At 42.8% G+C, this 12,105-nt stretch overlaps 1 protein-coding gene across 2 annotated transcripts; it reads right to left on the bottom strand.

The window, feature by feature from the left end:
- Positions 1–500: 500 nt before the first annotated feature.
- On the bottom strand, positions 501–8,823 carry ZNF691 (zinc finger protein 691). Of its 2 annotated transcripts, XM_081306466.1 has the most exons (3): positions 8,777–8,819; positions 6,879–6,970; positions 501–3,936 (listed from the first exon to the last, which is right to left on the bottom strand). In XM_081306466.1, the coding sequence occupies exon 3, from the start codon at positions 3,925–3,927 to the stop codon at positions 3,073–3,075; it is 855 nt and encodes a 284-aa protein (XP_081162592.1). In that variant the 5' UTR covers positions 3,928–3,936; positions 6,879–6,970; positions 8,777–8,819; the 3' UTR covers positions 501–3,072. The 2 variants fall into 2 exon arrangements, with proteins under 2 accessions (XP_081162592.1, XP_081162591.1); XM_081306465.1 differs by lacking the exon at positions 6,879–6,970 and having other exon boundaries at positions 8,777–8,823.
- Positions 8,824–12,105: the final 3,282 nt, after the last annotated feature.

Consider the following 12,105-nt stretch of genomic DNA (forward strand, 5'->3'; position numbering starts at 1 on the left):
GTGTTTCTTTCTTGGCTTTGTGTTTGTCTGAAGCCCCTTACTTCTGAAAGAACCCAAAAAGGTATTTTAGGTTGTATATTGTTAAGTCGGTGTCTCTATGGGAAAATGGTGACTGGGACTTCCTATTTCACCATCTTGCTGACATTATTGACTCATATCTCTACTGTAATGTGATCTTTCATTCACTCTAAAAACATTTGTAACTCGAGATGTTAAAATGTGTAGAAAAAAAGTTACCTTTGATGATGGTAAGACACCAGCTGTAGTAAGATGCACCACAGTCTTTTATGGCAAACCATAAAAAGGAGGAAAGGGTTAAGGGCAAGATGGGAGGAGTGAGGGGAAGAAGCTAGTGACATGCCATGATGTAACCCCCTCCACCCAAATTCCTAATCTCTAGAAAAGGATTCTAAACTTATAAAATGCTTGGTTTAACAGAATTTTCAGAAGGAAGAAAGGAAAAGAAAAAAGTGAAGGAGAAAATAAAGGAAGTTCACACACACACGTCAAAGCACTGACCAACATAGAAACCACAGCTAATGAACTAGGTCAAAAAAGGGCAAATGAGATTGGCCAGGAAGTCCTGACCCAAGATCAAAGCAGATACTTGGTACATTGGTATTGGGCTGAAAGCAAGAAGTCTCCAAAAGTCACTGCAGTTGTTTCTAAGGTTCCAGGTCTAGAAGGTTAACCATACCAAGCTCCCTGGGCTGGGAAAGAACCAATAGATCTAGATTGGCAATGGATATGATAAAGAGCCTGGTCTTGGCATCAAACATACCTAAATAAATCCCAGCTCTGCCAAGTCAGGTCATTTAACCTTGTAGAATTTTCTTATCTTGAAAATGGAGACACTTCTACTTTATAGCATGAAGATCATACATAATAGGTGTACAATAACTGGCACTCAGTAGGCATTTAATAGATGGTGACTTTTATTATTAAGGTCATGTGCCAATTTACATGTCTAAGTTTAGGTGACTATGTTTAAAATATTGTGTGTAGATTTTCCAAAAACAAATGAATATGAAATTAAAGTGTTTTGTAACTGTAAATCATCCTACAAATGTAAGGGAATAATTTGGGAAGTTTTCTACAGCTTAAAAAAAAAAATCACAGGCTTTGGGTAGAATAAGGTTCAGTTCCTGGCCCTGACAATTACTTGCTTTTTTATCTTGGGAAGTAACTTTCTATCCACCTGTTTCCACATGTGTTAAATGTGCATAATTCTCCTATGGTTGAGAATTTAGTAAGAGGATGACTGTGAAGTTCCTGGCATATCTCTCCCTGGACAAGTGGCAGGGACCCCACATGATAGGTCAGGTCATAGGTGTATCAGTTTCAACAGATTCACATCCTGCCATTAGCTACAAATGAGAGGAACCCTTACTCTGGAAGGCAGGGACCCAAACTGACTAGAAAGACAGAAAGAGACATCTGGAGGCTGGAGTATAGCTCAGTGGTAGAGCACTTGCCTGGCTAGGTTGGGCTCTGGGTTCAATCTCCAGCACCATGGGGTAAAGCAAGATAGGGGTATTTTGTATTTGTTAGAGGAAAGCTAGGTGAACACTAAACTTTCATGTGAAGCCAAATCTAAACCATCTGAGGCCATGTGAAGCCAGATCTAAGCCAGAAGGCCAGAAAACCAGGCATAATTCCCTGTATTCCCAATCTTAGGGATAAATTATTGATATTAATGGCAAACTTACTATGGGTCTTAAGATTTTTCTCATCTTATCCCATCCCTCAACATCTACCCCTGCCACTAACATTTTTCCAGCAACAGAAGAAATCCTCAATCAGTAATCTAAAGTTGAAAAAGGTCTCATGCTTAGTACTGACTTCCCACACAGTGAATAGCCCAGAGCCATATCACAAGGCCACGCCGGCTCCCATCTCCAGGTTTATCGACTACATGGCTCCTCCTTTAGAGGTCAGCAATGTGAATGTAGTGAAAAAAAAGAGCATCAGTAGAGAGCCAAGGAGGCCCAAGTTTAAATGGACTCTACTATATACCTTGCTTCTGTTTCCTCATCTTATACCCTTGAGGACTGCTGACAACTAAATGAAATGAAGAATGTTGATGTAACCAGCAGAATCAATAGCATATAGTGAATACCCAATTGATGTTAGTCCTTTCCTTTCTCCCTTCTCCTCAAACACTTAAAAGACTCAGCCTCCTTTTCTTTGCTTTTCAGAAGAGCCACCTATCTTTTTCCTTTTTTTTAAAGTTGTATATGGACTCAATGTCTTTATTTGTTTTTAGGTGGTGCTAGGATCAAACTCAGGGCCTCACACTTGCGAGACAAGTGCTCTATCACTGAGCCATAACTCCAGCTCCCATCTTTCTTTGTTAGAATTCAGTTCCCTTCCAGAATGGCTGCACTGGGACACTCTCCCTCACTCCCCCCCTCTTCAAGTCGGTCCATGGGTCTTTTTCGTTGAATCATTAAGTGCTAATCATCATAAGGAAACAGATGGACAGTGAAGTGGGGATAATAGGTAACAAATATGGGGGAGTGTGACGACTCTAGTGGGCTTCTCTTTCATTCCTAAGACAGAACCTCAAACCTCTTCTCAGGCCAAGAAGGACCCTTCCATTAGGAGGGCCACTCCTCCCAGCCTCCAGATCCAGAAGCACGACTTGAGTTGGGGTACAGCAGGTAGGAACCTAGCAGCCCACTGCAGTGTACCCTAAACAGTTCATGGACAATATGAAGGTACTTCAGACAGTGATGCCATCTCACAGGTGCTTCCTCAAAGGCCAGAGAACTGCTAACCCAATAACATGAACATGTCTGGAGCCTCCCCTACTTCTCTTTCACATCCAACAAGGTGAAGCCAGGACTGGGTTCTCTGACTTTCTATGGCAAGAAATTGCCCGGGAGGATTTTTATTCAGAGTCCCTTCTCAGGATTTCTTGGAGATCCTGGCTTCGGAGGCAACAGGAAACCAATCTCCAAAGTGGGATGAAGCACTTGAAATCAAGGTGGCAGCAACAGATCCTAAAGGTCTTCTTCCTCCATTAGAATGGGTCTCTCACTCTCTTCCCACTCTAACTGCGGCTTCCCTTCAGCTGGAATCTTTCCCATTCTGCTCACCCAAGTGTGTTTTCTGATGACGAATAAGATTCGAGCTCCGGGAGAAATGCTTCCCACAAAGAGTGCACCGGTAGGGCTTCTCCCCTCTGTGGGTCCTCTGGTGTGCTCCAAAGTTGGAGATATCACTGAAGGTCCGCCCACATTCAGCACATTCATATGGCCTCTCACCAGTGTGGGTGCGGTGGTGCACTCCAAAGCTGGAGCTGTTGCTGAAGCTCTTCCCACACTCACAGCAGATGTAGGGCGCTGGCTCCAGGTGGGTCCGATAATGCCCAGCCAGTGTGGCACTCTGGCTAAAGCTCTTACCACAGATATCGCAGCGGTACGGCCGCTTGCCCAGGTGATCTTGCTGGTGCGTGGTGAGGTCTGAGCGCCGCCGAAAGCACTCCTGACACTTGGGACATTTGTAGTGCTTCTCTTCCAGGTGGATCCGTTCATGCCGGATGCGGTTGGAGCTTCGGGAAAAGCTCTTACCACATTCGGAACACTTGTAAGGCTTCTCACCAGTGTGGATCCGTAGGTGTGTTCTCAGGTTAGAGGTATTGGTGAAGGTTTTGCCACACTGAACACATATAAAGGGCTTCTCCTCTGCCTCAGGCTTTGGAGGAGCAATAGGATTCTCTGGTCCTTCAGCTGAGGCAATGATTTTCTGCCATGGCTCTTCTGACTGTGTTCCTTGTGGCCTCATCAGTGGGTTCTCCTGCCCATGATCCTTTTCCCCAGATGGGATGTGAGAACCCTCTGAGCCATTCACTCTCCAAGGCTTACCAGCTTCCCCTTCCTCAGGCAGGTGTGGTTCTGGACTCTGCTCCTTCTCACTGCCCATCTCTGAACCCTGAGAATGAACACAAATGTTCAACACCTTTATTCCTTAGATCAAGCCAGACCTTATAAAATCTTACATGTATGCACCTTCCCTATGGAAACATCTATCAGGATAACCTGATTTAACTGGACTGCTTGGACAGAAAGCTTTTACTTACCAACTTTCAAGTGACAAACTTTGACAGATATATAACGCTACCCATCAGAGCAAAACAAGACACAACCTTTGTCTACCACCCAGATGATTTCTATGCAATTGAACAATGTCACTCTTCTTAATACCACTAAAAGATGACTGTCTAGACTGTCTAGATTTGTGTGTAAGGAGCTTTTGTTTTAGGATGAGTTTAATTTCTCTGCCTAACTGTAACTAAAACTCTCTTTACATTTAATGTATTTTAAAAATGTTTCTTAACCCATTTTGTCCTATGGTCCCAGATGTGGAACACCTATAAAAACTTAATTTGAGCAACAAATATATACCAACTATGGTAATTTTGAAATATGTGAATATTTATTATGTATGCAGAATTTAAAACTTGGGACTTAATGGATTAAAAGTATCCACTTATTTGATTGCCTTTGAAACAAAAATAACAGACCCTCTCATTCCTAAGGCCCTCCTAGTTGTCTACAAGACCCAGGTCTGAATCCTAAATGTTCCACCACCCCATTCTTCTCTAGATCTTACCATAATCTAGTAAATAAAGGGTTAATATCTAGACCTCCAAAACCTATTGCAGGGCCTGAACTATATCTCTTCTGACTGGTCAGTACACACTTCCACCAGTGCCTGGAGCTGCTCTGGAAATACACGCCCTTAAGTCCTGAGCAAGAGATACTGAACAATTACTGCACCCCGCAATAACTTATTGGGCTTTAACTCGGATAATGAGGAATGAGGTGTGGCTCCAGGATTAGGTGTTATCTGGTAGGGTTGAGTTATAGTTCCTTTGTAATCCTACCCCTTGCCCTTTATCTGACAGCGTCCCCCAATAAAAGCCAACTGGAGAACGAGCACTCCCTCTGTCTCAGCCTCTTGTGACTTTCTTTTGCCCCCATTGTGGGAGCCTGAGGCTGGGAGCAGGGGAAGCCCTCCTGAAGTTTATAAAAAGGTATTCCATGTCTATGAGGTTTTTTGTGTCACCCCAAATTCACACGAGTGACTTTGGTTCAGTTGCCTGCGCTGGACGGTTGGAGCACATCAGTCTCAAACATCACATAAAAACATACACACACAAAGTCACATTCTCACATGATACAGTCACATATACCACAAACACACTCAGTCACACTTATACCACACATACATACCACATACACAGCCATGCACACATCACACAGTCATACAAACACATGAACATTCATACACCTTCACATTACAGTCACATATACACAGCTACATACATACAGATCACATACCATACACATCCCTTTCACACATATAGCCACATTCAATATACATGGACACATACTCATGTACCATACACACAAACAGCCATACTCTTATATCACACACAGTCATATGCACACACACAAAGACACATACCACATACACAAAGATATAAACACTGATACACAAGCCACACTCCTCTCCACAACACAGCTAAACATACAATGCCCAGCACACGGCCTGCTTATGCAACCATCAGTAAAATGCTTGCTAAGTGGCACAGAATCCTTTGGTTCCTTTAGCCAAGGACAGGAAAGGAGGGGAAGAAAAAAGTACTTCTGATAAGACAAGAGTGGTGGCATGTCCTCTGGTCCTTGAAGAAATGATGACACTTCAAAAGGCTGAGTGGGCTGATGGAGATGCTGTCCAGAGCGACAAGAACAAAGGAATGAGGGAGGGAAGCACAGACTCTAATGAACACTGACAACAACGAAGACTGATGATTCCTGCAAGTCAGCAAACATTTTTGAAAATAAGCCACAGTAAAAGGGGCACTGACTACATTAGCATAAGTTATAATGCTGACACAGACAGATGATCTTTATAACTTTGCAAATTATTCAATCACTCTGAGACTCAACTCCCTCATCTCTAAAACTGATAACTACCTACAATATAGGTAGTTATGCTGTGGGACTCTGTATTAGAGAAAATGCCTATACTACACTCAGCAGGGTCTGCGAGACACAGTGTTCATTCAGCAAGACAGCTGCTAGTATAATTATCAAAGACATTATATCCTAGCTCTGTGAAGAGCACAAAAAGATCAAAAAGATCCTTTCAATGATATTATTAGGAAAGAGACGTGTTTTAATTAAAAAATAGTACAAGATTACATAATTTCAATGTGAAAGATAGAATATCAACTTTCTAAGAAGCAGAGATCAGCAAACTTTCTGTGAAAGGTCAGATAACAAAACTTAATAAATATTTAGGACCATAGGATCACAGTTGTAACTACTCAACTCTGCCACTATAGCATGAAAGCAGCACACACAAGATGTAAATGAGTGAGGCTGTGTTTCAATAAAACTCTGTTTAAAACAACAGGTAACAAACTGCCATTTAACAATCCCTGTTAGCATTCCTTGAAGAATTTAGATAAGCAATATAAAGATTAATAAGCCTGCTTTAAACACCAGTACTTATTCCTTGATACTTACTCTTCTCTGATTATCCTGTAAAAATCACAACCTCCTCCCACACTCCCAGTATTTATTATCTGCCTCCCATGATCAACACAAGTTCTATGAGGGCTGGGATCTTTGTTTATTCACTAATGTAACCTATACTTGTAGAATAGATGCAACATAGATGCTTAATAAATATTTGTTGAATGAACTGAATAAAGGAAGGCCAAACTTGTCTCCAGAACCCATTTTATGCCTATTCACATCTATTCTTATCCAATGTTTCTTGGCAATTTCCCGATTCCTCCCCACTTTCTCTTTATGTGCCCACAGAATCTGGTGCTTGCTGTTATGGTGATCTGTAATTACCTGTTTCCACTAGTGGTTTATAAGCAACTTGAGGTCATCACAGTCTCTTTCCTACATAATCTTCTGTAGCATAAAGTGGGGTATGCAAATGTCTTTTTTTTTAAAGAGAATGAGAGAGAGAGAGAGAGAGAGAGAGAGAGAGAGAGAGAGAGAGAATATTTTTAATATTTTTATTTTTTAGTTCTCGGCGGACACAACATCTTTGTTGGTATGTGGCGCTGAGGGTCGAACCCGGGCCGCACGCATGCCAGGCGAGCGCGCTACCCCTTGAGCCACATCCCCAGCCCCTGAAAATGTCTTTTGAATGAATGAGTAAATGGATATTATCTTAATCCATTCCCTGCCCCTCCCTGCCTACCCCACCTAGGACTCCAGTGTCTGTATGCAATGAGCTATATGGTCTGCATTCACTTCCAAAACTGTTATTTTGAGAACCTATATTTTACCAAGATTGGGCTCTTCCCAGGACTAAATGCTGGGTCAATAAAAGAGCAAAAAGATTCAGAATTACAACTTCCACCCTGAAACAGTTTATTATACGATGTAGTGACATAGACATGAACTCCAGAAACTGCCATTCAATAAGAAGGTTAAGTTCCAGTGGGCAAGGAACTTATATACCATCTCCTCAGTGCCTAGCACAGCACCTGGCATATTATATAGGAGCCTATAATAGTTTTTTTTTTTTTAAGCTCATACAAAGGGCTAGGCCCTGGCCTAAGCAAACATATGAATCACATCATTTAATTTTTACAGTTATTCATTTTTCATCCTTATTTTACAGATGAATAAACTGAGGCTCATAGAAATTAAGTGATTTGCCCAAGAGCACAAAATAAGTAACTGGCAGAACTGCAGTCCACCACTCCAAAGTTAAGGTTTTTAACCATTATACTAGTACTGGTGGGAGAAAAAAAAGGGAAGGAGGGACAGAAATAAAGAAAAGAAAAACAGTCACAGGAGTTCAAATGAAATGGGCAGATCAAGGACAAGCAGCTTCATGGAAGAAATGGTATTCAAGGTAGAACTTGCAGGATGAGTGGGTAAACAAGACCCAAACTGATAAAAAGAAGGGAGATCATTACCTACTGAGAAGGCAGTAAAGGTAAAATACAGGACCATTCACATCATATTTCAGAGATTTGAGGGAGAAAGGGGCCTATTTGGCTAGTTTTCCTAGGGACTCAGCAGAACCCGGAGCAAGAGTGAAAGAGATCGAGGTAGTGGAGAAGAAGCCAGGTCTAAGAAACACCAGTCAAGATGGGGCTGGTGATCACACATGATGAAAGCCAAGCTGATATGTGGTCTGAAGGGTCAAAGTTCCAGGTCTGCAACCAAATCAAAGGAGGTGAGAGGTGTGGGGGATGAGGGGAGAAGAGCTTGGAAAGAAAACAAGGACAAGGTGTTGAGAACAGGGGAGCTAGAAAAAGCGTCATAAGATCGGAGGAAATGTGATGCAGAAGGGGTTCAAAAGCCTTCATCAGGTGTCAGAGACCAGGGCCCAAGAGTTTGGGTCGTGTGCAGGGGGCGGGGAGAAGCGGGTGGAGAAGTCAAAGGGTACAGCGTTCTGGAAGGCAAGAGTGGGTCAGAGACAGGAGGGTGGAAGAAACGAAGGGCTGATCCCACAGGTATGCTAAGTGGCAGGGCTCTGGAGTATTCAAAGGTCAACCAGAGAAGGGCGGGGTAAGGAGTGTGTGTAGGGACAGCTGACTGGCCGCCTGGGCTGGGGGACAGCGACAGGGTCGGGTGGAAGGACCAGAGGGCCCCTTTGCTACCCACTGGGTCCTGGAGCAAAGCAGCAGCCGCCAACTCCTCGGTGAGGGGAAGGGACCGTCCTCAGAGTGCCCAGCGAAGTCGTGTCCGCCTCCCCCCGCGACCTCGGCCCAGCCGCAACCCACCTCACTCCCGCCGCTCAGTCAGGTACAACGCCGCCTCGCGGGGCGGGGGAAGGAGCCGGAGACGGAACCCATGAAGGACCCGCCCTGCAGCTCCAGGATTGGGTTCTGGGAGTCACTCTTCCTTCCCATTGGCTGTATTGGCTGCCACAACGCACGAGGCCCAGGCGGGACCGCCAATAAGCGTTGGCCTCGGACGTAGCATGCTGGGAGCTGTAGTCCCGAAGAAAACCGTAGCCTTGAGGAGAACATTTGCTAAGTTGAGAACTGAACTGTGGAAATTGGTTTTGTTTCTAAGGTCTTAAGGTTTCCTTCCTTTGAATTAGTGGCCCTTGAGGGTCATCCAGCGAAGCCTTGAGTCTGGAACCTCACTCAAGATTTATAATTAAAGATTAAAGGAGTGTGGATCTGGAAGGGAGTTTAAAGATAATGTAACACAGTCCCCTTATTGAGGAGCTAAATATTCCCGGTCCAAAAAACGACCTCCAACTCTCCCAGCGGCGCTGCGCAGGGATTTTTTTTCTGGGTCCCATATGCATCCCAGTTAAATCTGACAGTAGATGCAAGATCACTAAAGTTTCCAGCAATAGGATTTCGGGTTTTGGGGGTTTCATTTTATAAAGATGATAAAAGCTAAGTGAATATGCAGGCTAACTATAGGTTTTTCAATATCTGCATGATATTTTCAGGGCAAAGGTGCGGGGGTGGGGGTGGGGGGCCGGGGGGAGCTCTGCCTTCAGAGATAGAGAACAGGTTTGTAAACCCAGCACTGCCACCTAGGCATTTGGAGCCCCTTTTCCCCTCTGTAGAAATTCCTGGCCGATTGTGAAGATTAAATGAGTTCATAGATTGATTGATTGATTGATGAGATAGATAGAGCTTCTGCTTCCACAAATGTCAGTTTTCGTCCTTACCCGACTGCACTCCACCCCATACCGAGGGATTGAACTCAGGAGGCACTCTACCACTGAGCCAAATTTCCTGAGACAAGGGTCTTGCCAAATTGCCCAAACTGACCTCTAATTTGCAATCCTCCTGCCTCAGCCTGGGTAGCTGGCATTACAAGGGTGTGCCACCGTGTAGGGTAGCATCAATTTTCTTTTCTGCTGGTAAATTCTCTCCATGTGCTAGTGGTGATGGTGCACACCTGTAATCCCAACGACCGACCGGGAAGGCTGAGAGAGGAGTATCGCATTGCAGGCCAACAGTGGCAATTTAGTGAAATCCTGTCCCAATTTTTTTTTAAATGCAAAGGGCTTGAAATGTATGTAGCACAATGATAGAGTACCAATGTCATTTGGTTCAATCATTCATATATATCTCACAATGGGTGGGGCCAGTGTGAACAATGTTAGTTTTAAGATTGGAATATTCAGGAAAGTGTTTTTAGAACTGAATATGCATGAGAGAAATCAAACACCTATTGTACACAATTAGTTTATAAATTGATAAAAAACAAAACATTAGAAGGCAGACTCAAGAATAGAACTGTCTTTTTTTATGAACTGTGGTTAAAACTTGCTTCAGTGGACTCAAAAGTGTTTTAAAATCCCAATCCCATAATATGTTTTTCTCTTAGCAGCCCAAAGCCTTTCCCCTTATAAACTTTTTGTTTATAAGGAAAACAGCATAACAAACAATGGATACCAAAAGCTTTATTTAATAACTGTACAAAATCAAAAAAATTCCACTTAGTCACTGTGATGGTTAATTTTATGTATCAGCTTGCCTGGGTCACAAAGTACTCAAATATTCAATCATTATTCTGGGTATTTCTGTGAAGATGTTTTTGGATAATATCAACATTTAAATCAGCAAACTGAGTAAAGCAGAGTGCTCTCCCTAATGTAGGTGGGACTCACCCAATCATTTAAATAACTGAATAGAACAGAAAGTCTGATCCTCCCCCAACCAAGACAGAAATCACCCTACCTGACAGTCTTTGTATGGTATATTAGTTTTTCCCCACCTTCAACTTGAACTGAAAACATTGGTTCTTCCTTGGTCTTGAAGTTGCCCGCTCTATAATCATATGAGCCAAGTCTTATCAATCCTCTTCCCCCACTCGATATATATGTACACACACACATTCTATTGATTCTGTTTTCTGGGAGAACACTGTTATAGGTGCTAATGGAAAGACCATTAAACAGACAAAAATAACAGTTTTCTGGGAGAACACTGTTTTAAGTGCTAATGGAAAGACCATTAAACAGACAAAAAGATCTACATATTCACACTGTATATCCATCTGCAAAACAATAGCCAGTATCTCAACAAATAAGCCATATCACTCCCCAAAATCCTATTCATTATTTTATCCTCCCACCTTCTTATCTTTCGAATAAGAATCTACCAACAACTTCTTTGAAATCAATACTCTCTGACCTAAGAGGCTGTTTGCTGCACAAATAGTCAAGTCTTCCATTATAATGGTCTTGTGGAAAAAAAAAAAAAAACTGTCACTTTTTTCTCATGGGGCCTCTCTGAATCTCAGGAAAGTATTCAAAATGGCCAGTGCAACAGACTGGCTCTTCTGACTCATCTGCCACAACAGACCTATTCCTCTATCTCTGTCCGTTCAAGGCCACACACAGCTGAGTTGCTCTGTTACAGCTGTGCTTCCTAACTGTGCTTCTGAGGATCCTCAGAATTATGGCTGCTGTATTTAAAATTCCTGTACCTGATTATCATCAATATGTAAATTGGCTTTTGAAAAATGTACATTTGCTCTGAATGTCTCTAAACTATGTTATAAACATTATCAAGAAAATAAAAAAAAAAAAAGATGGCATATGTGACCCCTCTGCCCTACCCCAGCTCCTGAAAAAAGAAGGAAGGGTGTATGCTTTTATTATTTTTAAAAACCTGACTTTGCGGGCTAGAGGTCTAAACTGAGAGTGAGAAAGAGAAGGATGGGGCCAGAGGTGTGTTGTGGGTGGGTGGGGTAAGGGGCAAACAATCCTTGATAGAATAAGTATGAAGTCAGGGTCTGAGGATCTAATTGCATCATTGAAAGTCCAAATGCAGGATGAATCAGAAGCAAGTACTCAAAAATATCCCCTTGAGTAGAGGACCGTTTCCCTGAATCTTGAGGACACACGTTCAACATCACGTAAACTGAGCATTTGCTTTTCAGGGTTATGGAAACCCTAAAAGAAAGGCAGGGTTCAGAATTGAGCCCTAAAAAAGAAGTGGTACAAATTGAAATCACACAAGGATCTGGATTTCAGTTAAAGGGAAGAGATGTGGCAGGATCAGGTGTGGACCAAGAGACTGAAATCCACAGTCCCCGGGCTGGATGTCATGGGAGCGGGACATGAGGCACAGTT

The sequence above is a fragment of the Spermophilus citellus genome (assembly GCF_964194105.1).
Source record: "Spermophilus citellus genome assembly, chromosome: 9".
Classification (NCBI taxonomy): Eukaryota; Metazoa; Chordata; class Mammalia; order Rodentia; family Sciuridae; genus Spermophilus; species Spermophilus citellus.

What these genes read in the sequence shown, in the direction of transcription:
- ZNF691 (XM_081306465.1), bottom strand. Translation starts at nt 3,927, where the DNA reads ATGGGCAGTGAGAAGGAGCAGAGTCCAGAACCACACCTGCCTGAGGAA.